This window comes from Coffea arabica, chromosome 8e (genome assembly GCF_036785885.1).
Source record: "Coffea arabica cultivar ET-39 chromosome 8e, Coffea Arabica ET-39 HiFi, whole genome shotgun sequence".
In the NCBI taxonomy this organism is placed as follows: domain Eukaryota; kingdom Viridiplantae; phylum Streptophyta; class Magnoliopsida; order Gentianales; family Rubiaceae; genus Coffea; species Coffea arabica.
In genome coordinates this window covers 46,293,825-46,306,529 of record NC_092324.1, presented here as the reverse complement: position 1 = coordinate 46,306,529, position 12,705 = coordinate 46,293,825, and the positions used below count along the sequence as shown (strand labels likewise).

At 35.0% G+C, this 12,705-nt stretch overlaps 2 protein-coding genes across 8 annotated transcripts; one reads left to right on the top strand and one right to left on the bottom strand.

Moving 5' to 3' along the window:
• The first annotated feature begins 6,577 nt into the window (after positions 1 to 6,577).
• LOC113705087 (uncharacterized) lies at positions 6,578 to 7,694 on the top strand. The gene has a single exon (XM_027226977.2). It carries the CDS (start codon positions 6,662 to 6,664, stop codon positions 7,220 to 7,222), a length of 561 nt encoding a protein of 186 aa, XP_027082778.1. The 5' UTR covers positions 6,578 to 6,661; the 3' UTR covers positions 7,223 to 7,694.
• Positions 7,695 to 8,043: 349 nt separating this feature from the next.
• On the bottom strand, positions 8,044 to 12,500 carry LOC113704192 (protein FAR1-RELATED SEQUENCE 5). 7 transcript variants are annotated; one of them, XR_003451644.2, is made up of 5 exons: positions 12,239 to 12,500; positions 9,246 to 11,436; positions 8,780 to 8,969; positions 8,374 to 8,665; positions 8,044 to 8,299 (listed from the first exon to the last, which is right to left on the bottom strand). XR_003451644.2 is itself a non-coding variant. In XM_072062109.1 (5 exons), the coding sequence occupies exons 3-4, from the start codon at positions 11,426 to 11,428 to the stop codon at positions 8,801 to 8,803; spliced, it is 2,352 nt and encodes a 783-aa protein (XP_071918210.1). In that variant the 5' UTR covers positions 11,429 to 11,436; positions 11,559 to 11,699; positions 12,239 to 12,500; the 3' UTR covers positions 8,044 to 8,532; positions 8,780 to 8,800. The 7 variants fall into 7 exon arrangements, 3 of the variants coding, with proteins under 3 accessions (XP_071918210.1, XP_027081720.1, XP_027081724.1); XR_003451645.2 differs by having other exon boundaries at positions 8,374 to 8,532; positions 12,239 to 12,499; XM_072062109.1 differs by adding an exon at positions 11,559 to 11,699 and having other exon boundaries at positions 8,044 to 8,532.
• Positions 12,501 to 12,705: the final 205 nt, after the last annotated feature.

The window sequence follows — 12,705 nt, the reverse complement described above, 5'->3', positions numbered from 1 at the left end:
AGAGACACACTAGCGGAAGCAGTCGGCCAGAGGTTTAGATTTGGGGAGGCAAGATTAGTGAGCAGGCATACTTAATTAAGGGGGTTCAATAAGAATAACTGTTTAAATAATCAATTTGAAATGTAATGCAAGAAATTTAAAGCAGATAAAATAACGGTAGAAATTCTCAAGCAAGCAAAAAAAAAAGAAAATCCAAAAAGTAGAGTTTAGATGAGAGTAGATGCTTGAATAGGTTCAATGGAGTTAGAAAAGATTGATGCTTGGTCAAATAGATAAAATTCAATATGTTTGGTGTTCATTTTTTTTTTTTTTTACTAATACTTCTATTTTCTGAAGTCAGTTTTGTATTGAAAAAAGTTTACAACGGTTGAATTTTCTTTTGCTTGTCTTTTGTATCATATTTGCGTAGTGTTTCTTTAGTTGCTATTTTAAAATGATGCTAATCATATCTAATAAAGAAAAATTCGGTATTTTCTTACTCATTATTTAAAAGTCCTGTTAAGTACTAATGGTTTTTTTGGTTGAATAGCTATATGACACTTTTATAAAGGAAAACAAATTAAAGGGTATTCCTTAATTGCTATTTGAAGGTTGTACTGGATCCTAACCGTATACTATAAATTTATATTAGTCGGTTACAGATATAAAGAATTTTAGAGTTGGATTGCTCTAATATGTAAGACTATTTTATAGAAAGAAATTAAAGGAGATAAAAAAAATTAATGATAAATAGGTTGGGGGACAAAGTGATAAATTTGATTTGAAAATTAATACTCCATATAAAGGTTTGAGATGATCCGACCTTAATTGAGAAAACAGAGTACCAACTTCTTATTGGCAATTGCAATAAAAAGAAAAAAGAAAAAACTAATGTATGTATGGCTCGAAACCTCTAGTAAAATGCTAGTAAAAGTTTTTCGAATTCATTTTAACCTTAAAATGAAAATAAAAGCAAACTGAATCACAGGGTTTAAATTGTAATGATTGAACCAAAATATGTCTTTTGCTATTTAATGTGAAATGTATAGTAAAGCCCTGTAGAATTATATCTATGCCCCTTTCTGAAATAAATTTGATGTTTCCTTATACTATATAAGATTGAGTTTTGGTCAAAAAATAAGTTGAATTTCAACCGCATAGGTGGGTGTTTTTTGGAAATGTGAAATGTTGTGTATTAGTTTAAAAACTTTAAGTACAAGTTAAGGAAGCATGTATTTGGGTATGTTTACTGAAATGACCCTATTTTAATACATTTAAAATTGTCATTGATGAGCCATCTGGGTATTGATGGAATGTGCAATTAATGTGCAACCGTTTTTGCATTTTGTACAACCCATATATGCTTGTATGTTGGTGTAATTACTGGAATATCCCTTAACTACCAATAATTTCCCTTTTCAGCCGCAGATAACCGTTTGAGATGTTGCTTTGTCTGAAACGTTTGAATGACAATCGGATTTTGGAAATGAGCCAACGATTTCTCTATCAATGGTAGGAACCCATTTCTTTATCATTTATAATCCGCATTTATGAGTCACAAACATTGGTCAATTTATCTCCTTTCAGATTCAGGAGTTAAGTTTTCCCTTTTTGCCTTTGTCTACAACGATTTGCCTCATCGTTTTCTCTTCCATCCAATCTCAATTTTGAAATTAACTATTATTTCGTCATTAATTACACCCAATTCAATTGCCGAACCGTTGGTATGTTAATGCCCAAACGGTTGATTATCAGTTTCTCCATGTTTGCATTCTAGAATTGGGATAATTCTATCTGGTTTCATACTAATTAGCTCAGAATACTCTTCAGTCCCAGCTATTCCTGGTGGTTCACCGTGAGGTTAGATTTCACCCCTCCCCCAATTTTTCAACTCCTCCCTTACTTTTGTCGGTGTGTTTTTAGTACCTACAATTAGTGACTCTTATCGCGTTGCCTAGTTGCAAGATAACATTTTTCACGTTACCTAACCCCAATTGATTTGAATTGGTTATAATCTTATAGGTTTGGAGCAACAGCAAGAAAGAGCTCTTGGTGGGGATTCTGGAATAAGGTTAGCTTTCTGTGTTGCTTTGCCTTTCTGCATTATCAACAACCTTCAATTTAACACAGTTTTACTGTTACGCTGTGTGAATTGATTGATTATAGCGTTTATCTTTTCATACTAAGTTTTATTTCTTCTCACAATGTACTATTATTTGTTCAACAAAAAAAACGTCTTTCCCCACAGGCACTAAACACCCGCGCAATGCGCGGGCACTCCCTCTAGCGTTTAAGATAAACAGTTGCAACATCCAACAATTAAACATGTCCCAATTTTTGATTGTTCCCTGAGAAAAATCTTTAACTCAGAAAAGAAAACCATAGATTATTTTGTCAACAAACGTTTGGTTAATTTGCAACTGGGGTTTCACTGCAGGAAACACATTCATAAGAACTTCATGGAACCAGCCTTTGATCAATTGGTTTCATGACTAGCTGAAATAGACATATCATCAAGAATCAAGCCTCAAGTTGTGATGAGAACATCACACATCTTAGGCATGCATGACATATTATTGCTGAAATCAATGTATGCCCTTTTTGTCAAAAAAGGTTTGCAATTGAGATATGTTCTAACGACGTATATTTACGGAACAGTTCATGCAATGGGTCAGATTTGATGGTATGTGATTCACAATATAATTTTTCTTATTTTGTAACTCTGTTAAATTTAATAATTTTTCAATTCGGATATATCTGTGACACATTCTATATATTTTCTGCCAACAGTGCAACTTTTTTTGTCAAACAAATCGTATTGGACGATTTTCAACTAATTATATATATATAATAAAGTTGTATCATCATTCTTATCCTTTCATGTTTTCTCTTTCCTACGTGGTTTAACAAAATGACAAGTAGTTTCTTACGTGGCTTGCTCCTTTTTTGTTTAGATATATATCAATTCTTATTTCCTATGAGAATTCTTAATATTATATGATTCTTATTTCCTATCCAAAAAAGGAACTGGAAAATAATGCGATATAAATAAAAGAGACATAAATATCTCTATTAGATATATCTCCAAATTCATGCCAATAATTTATGTACGACATAGGGAACCGAATTAAATAAAAATTGTTATCACTACAAAAAGTAGAAAAGTAACTAATTTCAAAATGAACCATTAATAACAGAAGTCAATATCTGATGTTGGAAATAGGATTCTTAATAGATTTTATTATTAAGTACGTTATCAAGACATAGTGCATAGCACGAAATTTATGGAAAAGAAAAAGTTAATTGAATCCAATTAACTATATGTATTTGACCCGTTCGATCAAATATAAATTCCTATTTGAGCACGGGTTTGTAAATTCCTATAAACCTGTTCGTTGTTAATCAAAACATGCAGGTTATACTCATTGTTAGGTTATAGGATTCACAATACATTTTTGCTCGGATGGTGGGGAGTATTTAGTGTGTAGACCCACACCATAGGAGTCCATGCACTTAAAGGATTCGATATAGTTGAAATGGTCTTTCAAGATAGGTAAAATCTGTCTTGAGAACGCATTTTTATTTCTTATAAAAATTATTAATATTATAGGATTCTTATTTTCTATCCAAAATTACGTACTTTAAACAACTTAAATCAAGATAAACCTACTTTTAATGTTTTTATCAATATCTCTTTATATTCTTATCAATTCTTATTTCTTATGCCTATGCTACATATAGTCTTTAATATATTGATTTCAAACATCAAATTCATGGTTAGGTATTTTCAGTGCAAGTGCTTGGCACATTAAAACATCGATTTTGGGTTTCCACTTCTCTTGATTATCAGGTACATCTTCTTTCAATACACATATTTTTTTAAAAAGCCATGTTGATCTTCAATTGTAAAAGTTTAGTAACATATCTTGAATTTTATTTTATTTTTTTAATTTTCTGTTTGTTTTTTATGAACACATAAGATTAGTAATATATCTTGAATTAGTAATAAATTTCTCTTATATTTCACATATTATATCTCACATAATATTTTTGTCTTTAATTTTGATAAATCATTATCAGATTGGTGGAACCGACAACCAATACCAACCTGAAGTATCTTCTTCCCAGATCCCAATTAGTATAACAGATGATTCTAATCAACAACATTTCAATACACCTCATATGAATCATTCATCAGAAGGTTCAACAAAAATCACAGAAGAAGGGAATCCTCATAAAAAGATTTGTATGAGAAGGTAAATTTAATATACTATTTTACTTTCTTAAATTATAATCTTTACGTATTGTTATACACAATCTTGAATGCGATAAATCATTTATTTTTTTATACTTAGTTATCCTGCTTTGCTATCATACAGTGATAATGAAAAATCAATAAATACTGATTTGTACGGACAAATCGAGGAGAATGTTCAAACAGAAGAAAAACAAAAACAAGTTTCTGAAGAGTAGAATATTATTTGATACTATTTACTGCACTTTTTATTTATTTTCAAGTTTTTGAATGTTATGGTATCGTCGAATGTTATTTTTTCCATTTTTGAATTAATATTTACTGAATTAGATGTTCAAATTTATATTAGAAGAATACTTTATATTACAGTGCGCGTGTAGTAATATACTTGAGAAAGGTTATAATAAAATATACACTAAGTTTGTATTTCATATCGATATTTTTATAAAATTGTCTAAATAGTTTATTATTTTTTGAAGATTCCTGTTCAACGAACGGGTACAAAACTAGTTTATTAATAATATTGACTTCCGTTCGATGAAAAAGAGAAACGTTCACAATGTCAGGAAAAATTTTTCAGAGGCTCACATGAAATTGGATGGTAGCAAAAATAGTGTTCGATTAACTAAACAAATATCGTCCAACCACATCATTAATTTCAAACGCCGGTTCTTAAAGTTGAGACCACAAAATCTATCGCGACAGGTAATGTTGGAATTTTAGCTCTTTTAGATTAATGAGTACTGCTTTTTTGGGTCTTAAACCTTTTTTAAGTATTCAAGGGTTCATAGTAATTACCCGTGAAAAATGCAAAGTTCATTAGAAAAAAGACGTAGCTTTTTCTTATTCCCTGTGGCAGAGGAAAATAGATACGGCCCCCAAACGTACACTTTTTGGCTCTTGTCCTACAAGATTCATGTGAATTTGTTCTTTAACTATTAAATGTTTTTCTTCTCGTGATTTTTTGTGTTCTAATTGGTCCAGGTTTAGTTCAGGGCCAAAGTCCCTCTGAGCAGTCACTTTTTGTTTTTACTAAATATGTCTTTTACTTCCTCCCAACAAATTTAGTGAAAAAATCCAGACCCGAAAAAGAATACAAGGCTGCAATGGACTGTCCCGTGAATGCATTTCATGCACAGAATTCATCTGATCAGAAAAAGGGAAGACGATAGAGAAATGTTCAAGTAACCAAATTTTAACTCATAAAAATGCTTTTTTTTTTTTTTTTCCTTTTACTTGTTTGGAAATGATAGTTAATGTTCCATATAACATAATTGTTTTTAATTTGTGGCAACAATTTAATTGGTTAGTTAACAAATCTAAATACAGTTAGACAAGTCCGGCAATTCTGCCACCCAAGTATTTTTTTCTAAGTGAACCTGACCTGACTCCACATTTGTGGACAGGATCGGTTATAGAAAAACTATCCAAACTAGCCCAAAAAAACAAAAAAACAAAAAAAAAAAGAGGGTTAAGAAGGAATTATATTACATGTATCAACAGATCAAGTTTCCAAAGGTTTTTATATTTTGGAATAATAGTTTTTGTGATGTGTGACTCCAGAACTTTCATTTTGTCCACTAAACCACTGTCTAGAAGTTTTTAGTTTGAGGAGTTAACATCTGTAATTCAAATTTTTATCTCAAACTTAAAAGCAGCAAGCAAAAAAAAAATGTTGAATTCAAATTTCATGGTAGCTTTTGACTTTCCAAAATGTTGTAAAGGGCAAAAAAAAATAAAAAAAAATTTGCTTGCCATTTTTCAAATAACCCACAATTATATGTAACTTTTTTTAATGAAAAATCATATGTAATTATATGTGGAAAAATCCACAATTATATTTCCATGTTATCTTATGAAAAATCCTAGTGACTCAACATTTCTCCATCTCTATTAGTTCAATTAAATGCTGACACAAGAGCAATTGCTATCAACCTACTGGAAAAATGTGGAGTTGAGCATTTACGTATATCGAGAAAATAATCTGGATGGCCACCAAACTTTTGAAATCGTTGAATTTTGACCATGAACTATTAAAAGTCTTGTTTTGATCACCGAATTGTCTAATGTTTAGATTTCAAGTCATTTCGTTAGATTTAATTGTTCAACATGACGGATATGAGTGATTGCATGATTTACAAGACAAAAGAAAGGGTATGGTTAACAACTAAATCTGACGAAATGACTCAAACTCTAAATTTTACATAATTTAGAGGCCAAAACTAGACTTTTAATAATTCAGTGGCCAAAACTCAATAATTCCAAAAGTTCAATGGCCATCCAAATAATTTGCTCATGCATATATATATTAATGAGGAGGTTGAGAGCATTGAGCCAAAGCACCTGAATATTTACATCTCATAGAAGTTGCAGAGTCTTGGTATCTTCAAACCTTGAGTCTTACAAATCAGATAGCTAGCAGTGACCATGGCACCTAACAGGGAGCTATATGGTGGAACTCACAAAAATAACAGCACCGTTTCACGCAAGCCTCAAATACTCCCAATGGAAAATCTCCATCGAACAATCTCTGATATCTCGTTCGAACTAAGTAAAGAAGCTGCTGCTGCTGATAATGATGCAAAGCTTCCCCCAATTTCTGAGGTTGAGGATGCAGCGTGCGAGTGCTGTGGCATGAGTGAAGAGTGCACCCCAGATTACATCAAAAGAATGCGCGAAAAGTTCTCAGGGAAGCTCATCTGTGGCCTGTGTGCTGAAGCTGTTACTGAAGAGATGGCGAAAAATGGAGGAAAAAGAGAAGCCGCCCTGAATGAGCACATGAATGCATGTGTCAGGTTCAACAGGCTTGGCAGGGCATATCCCGTGCTTTACCAGGCTGAGGCCATGAGAGAAATCTTGAAAAAGAATAGGGCAAAGTCCCTCAGTCCTAGAGACGCGGCTGCCCCAAAGAAAGGTGGGATTGCCAGGAGTTCAAGTTGCATTCCAGCGATTACAAAGGAGATGAACAATCGAGAAATGGTTAATTGATCGTCTATCCAGTGTAGAGAATAAAAGGGTACTTACTAGATTGTTTTAACATGTTGACCAGTTTTAGGAGACAAAAAAAAGTTAGCTACTCTTTCAATTTAGGTAACATCATCTTCTTCCTCTCTCTGTTGCCTGCATCTTTTGCTAGTTTAGTACAAGAGGCAAGCAATCAATCTGTATCCTAATATTTCACCAGACCACAACTCGGAATAAACAAAAAATTTTACACCTTTTGTTTCTTCCCTCTGCTGAGCAACTGCCCGGATGAGGTGCCTCCGCATCCCTCTTAGGATCTCAAGTTTCCAGTCATGTTCAGGGGAACGATTCGTCTGGCCATCGACAGCAGCTTTTGCCCTTCTAATAATTTGTCCAAAAATAAAAGAGTTGTTGCTTCTTAGTGATGTAATTTGTACAAACCTTCACATAGAATAGTTTGCCTTTTGTTGTTATTGTTATATTGAGTTTCTCGTAAGCAATATCCCCCAATCCAACATCAACATTCAGGGAACTCACCATTTCTAATCATCTTGGATCTTCTTATTTTGTTAAGAAATAATAGGTTAATCGCAGCCTGTAGTTCATTTTTGTCAGTAATGACCAAAAATGGGAAAACAGTAGTGAATTTCTATTATGTACGAAATTTTGACCGTGAAATAAAAAGTTATAACTTTGAGAAACGGTTAGAAAGCTTAAAAACGGAGCCACTCAACCAGGAATCGCAGAAGCTTTTGCTATCTGCAAACTTAAAACTCAGAGACCATTTTAGTTGGTTGGATATCCTTTTCTTCCAAGAGTAGATTAAATATACAGAGGGCCAAAACAACACAACTGGAGCAATTTGACTAATTTAGGATATTACAAGCTTAGCCTCAGGGTCAGTCAGTGGTTAGGTACATAACCATTCAGCCTCAGAAAGAAAGCATCTAAGAAGTTGAAGACAAAATATATGTGGAAAGCCATAGGAAACAAGACCAACTTCTTCTAAGATTCGCCATCCAGCTTGCCTTGATGGAAGAAAGTTGGGTGACAAAGTGAACAAAGTCAAGTCAACTTGAACTCCTCTATAGTTTGTACAATCTGCAAAGAAGTTGCACACATTCTCACTACCAAAAACCACATAGGCAGTAATGTATTTGTGTCTGAGAACCTACGGGCATATTTATCTGGTATGAAGTCTATCCCCAGCTGTAGTCTTTCTTTTTGGCTCAAAACAGGATGACATAATAATTTCTTGTAGAATGCTTCCACAGACGAGCAGTGCCAAGAGATCTTTCCAACATATCCTCTTCTTTTGGGCCAAAACAATATAACTGCAGGGACAAATTACACTTAACCACCTTAAATTTGGAGCAATGTATAAATGACCTATGAATCCAATAAGTAGGACTGCAAGCATTCAGTGCCAATCAAAATTTGCTTCGTTTCCTCCAGATTTAACTCAATCTATAGCATAAACATAAGTAACAAGTCATATATCATAAATTTGTCACAAGAGGAAAGACAGAGACAAGTCTGCTACGTCAAACAGGTTAAAATTTAATAGTCACTGAGACATACCTGATAGGTGTTTGGATGAAATTAATCACTATCTTCCCACATCAAGTTCAGAGGCAGGCTTGGCATTTCAGGTAAGTTTCCATTGGGTATGCATTTCAATCCATCCTCTGTTGTCCCAGTACCTTCAGGTCTTTGAGAGCCATGATTAAGATGCAGTAGCTGGAATAAAAACTGATCATGACTGGTGCTCCTGTAGAATAATATGTTGTGACCAAGGACTTTTACTAGCTTCCAACCAAACAAACATAAAAAATTTTTTGGGTCAAATTAAACATTAATATCTCCTCTTTTATCTGATCCATATGTACCTCCAATTTTGTTCAACTTGTTGGATAATATTATTCTACAGTATCACACTAATGCTTTCAATAATATCTGCAGAAAAATGCAACGAGCTGGAAAACAAGCATAAGCCATTTATTCTAAAATTAAACATCACAGTTCAACGCTATACAAAGCTCCAGACCTGCTCTGGCCCCAATCGCCAGGTCGGGATGTTCCCACTGCACTAGAGTCACACTGGCCATTGGAGTTTGTTGATCTGGGATCATGCATACCAGATCTTGTGCTTGAGCCATCAGCATCTTGGCTCACTTCTGGTGCTGGTTCATCCACATCACCCTTTGAAGTGTGTATTGGCTTTACATGAGACATCATCTTAGAAATGAGATTCCGCGTCTCATTAAAACCTTGCACTGTTTGAGAAGCATAGTAATTCATCTCACTACACGCAGAAGTCAACACTCGAAAGCGTGCAACTTGTGTTGCCATGTTTAAGGCTTGAATATCGATGCTGGAGGCTATTTTACTCCTTGCACATTTGGTCCATCTTTTATTAATGCAACATCTAGGAAATTCTCTCAGGTGTTCAGCTTTCATCACAGAGATCATATGGCAACAAGGCACTCCATCTGTGACTAACTTGAAACAGGAGCATGTCAAGCTTTGATTAGATGGATGATAATGAACTTTCCATACCATGTCAGGTTTTGTATATTCAGAAAAGCTATAAACCCAGCAGGCCTCATCATCGAGGTACTCTTTGCTGCTCAAAATTAGCATGGGATCACGCATTATTTGTTCACGAACTTTGAAAAAGATACTTTTCGTGAAGACATCAGCAGCATGCATCTCTAAATCCCTCAAAACAGTGCAAAAAGCAGGATACGTGCTCTCTGACTCAGTGTCTGCTTTTGCCTCTTCTTCACGAAGACAAACAAGAGCCTTATCATAATACCGCACAAATTCATGAAGCTTGAGCCGAACTTTCAGGAACCGGGTGAAATAGGTATTCATTCCATGGCCCAGAATACTATTAAGACCAGCAAAGAAATGCTCTCTTAAGTAAGCCTCTGCCCATTTTGTACGTCTGGAGTAAGTCTCTTCGAACCATGGATGGCCTTGAAGCCCATATTTCTCCAGCAATTCCATCCAAGCCACCTCAAATTCTTCTGGACTCCAATTCTCCTCCATGCATTTCTTGAAATCAGGTCCAAAAGATGAGTCACTAGCATTAGAAACAGCATCTTTATGTAGGTGCCAACGGCATATACGATGCTTAGACATGGGGAACGTTTTCTCAAGTGCTTCTTCTATAGCTTTGCTACCATCTGTAATAACTGAAACAGGTGCCTTGTCATTCATTGCCTCCAAAAATGTTTCCAGGAGCCATACATAGGTCTCAGCTGTTTCATCTCCCAATAATGCACAAGCAAAAACAATTGTTTGATCATGATTATTCAGCCCCGCAAGAATAATAAAGGGTTTTCCATAAGCATTTTTTCTAAATTTTGTATTCAATGCCAAAACATCACCAAAGAAGGCATAATCTGCTCTAGACTTTGAGTCTGCCCAAAATATCCGGCACAATTTATTTTCTTCATCAACATCGTACTTATAGAACAATCCTGGATCATAGTCACTCTTAGCACATAACCAAGCTAAGACACACTGAGTTAAAACGCACCGAGTGTCACCATCAGCAATGTCGGAGCTCGTTGAAGCACGTTCTCTATCTTTTCTAGTGAACCCAACATCTCCAGCTACTCTACGTGCACGCTTCTTTGGCTGCAGACAGGGTAAAACTCTTGGAGCCATCAATTCATGATTGTGCTCTTTAATAAACCCCGTAACAACATATTTGCCTGATTTAAAATCGTGTTTGATCCGAAAGCTTGCTAGACAACCAATTCTGGTTACAGATTTAGGATCACGTTTCCCATCCAAGTTATTTGCCCACCTGTTCTCTGAAAAACCTTCTCTTGAACAAACCCATCTCGTATATCTTATCACATTATTCTTACGTTTCGTATCCACCTTTCGAACAGTAAACCCATTAAGGTTGGCATAAGTCTCATAGAAAATTCCTGCTTCTTCGTCAGAGTCAAATTTCAGGCCAAAAACTTCTTTCTCAGTCAGATCTTCTAAACCTTTATCCAATTCCACCCAACTCACTTCTCGAGTATTATCATTTCTAGTGTCAAGTTCAGCACCACCAGATGTACTTCCATGGTTATTATCGGCGTCTATGTTCACTTCATTATCTTCAACACTTCTCCTATTACCCTCACCAGAATCACTATCACCAATACCATCAACGGACAAGTCAATGCTGACACGCTGACATGCAGACCTAGCAGTTGCATCCATTTAAACCCCTAAATGATGCAAAGAAAATTTACAGTAAGATAAAAAGACCAAAATAAATACATAAATAAATAAATACACACACAGAGACACCCCAGACACACGCACCACAATAACTGGGGCAACACTTAACTATAATTCCATGGTGGTTTAAAATGATTTTCCCAACTGCGATTTCGCATCCTCCAACAAGAAGGACTACTGGGAAATGAATGATAAGTCCTGTACTTCGAACTCTTAAGATGTAGAAATTGAGGTCACCATTCCAGAATCTCTACAGAAACGACCATGGCCAAAAGATAAAATGCAGTTTTAATAGGAAAATTTCCAGCAAAAAAAAGAGAAAGAATGTAGAAAATCAAAACAGAAGAAAGGGTCACATATTAGACTTTAGTTTATTCAAGTAGCTTAAAAAGGAATACTGTCTAATATTGTACTAAATTGCTTAAATTTAGGAACCCACTGGCAGCAAGTTTTCTGCATAAATGTCTGGCCTTTAAACTTTTAAGGGCCCTATTGCACCCAAAAAAAAAACAAACACACACACACACAAAACAACAGCAGCAGCAGCAGCTATAACATACAATATCTCCAATCCTCGAAAACCAAATAAATCCAGTAGTTAAAACTTCAAAGGGTTTTTGTTACTTGTCTCGTAACAATCTGCAAATCCCACTTCCCTCTGTTTACTTCCAACCCCAACGCTTATCAAAAGCAACAAAGAAAGGAAAAAAAAAGTGAAAACTCTCGAGTATATATATGGTGAATGCATGAAAACCAAAAAAACTAAGAAAGGAAGCTGAGAAGGTGTACCTTCTTGAAGTCCTGAAATGGCACTAAACGAGTTAATCATTTCATCTCAAAACGAGATACACTGTATTTTAAAGAACCATCATATGGGAGGAGAAAAAGATGTAATTTTGTTGGATAGAGATTGATAATCGATAGAGCCAACGAAAATTCCTGAGGTTTTGTTTGTGATTCTTCTACAGGTTCAGAAAATGGGAAAGGAAGGCCAAGTGAGAGTGCCCCCGAGAGTGGTCGGAGGGAGCTGAAACAGAGAACAGAGACGACTAAAACGACGTCACCTCAGCAACCCGGTTGCTGGGCTTGGGAGGTTGAGGCGATATGGGCCCATGGGCCATGCATGTTCTGGGCAGGTTCAGAGTTGAGCCCAAGAGGCTAGTTTTTAGAGATTTTGTAAAATTTCCTAATTTTTATTCAATATATGCTTTCTTGCTTTCCATCTTTCTTGTTTAAATTTATTTATTTATTAGTAA

Coding starts and splice junctions, on each gene's coding strand:
- LOC113704192 (XM_072062109.1), bottom strand. CDS start 11,428: ATGGATGCAACTGCTAGGTCTGCATGTCAGCGTGTCAGCATTGACTTG. Junction 8,970..9,245: donor GGCGATTGGGGCCAGAGCAG/GTCTGGAGCTTT, acceptor ATTATTCTACAG/GAGCACCAGTCATGATCAGT.
- LOC113705087 (XM_027226977.2), top strand. CDS start 6,662: ATGGCACCTAACAGGGAGCTATATGGTGGAACTCACAAAAATAACAGC.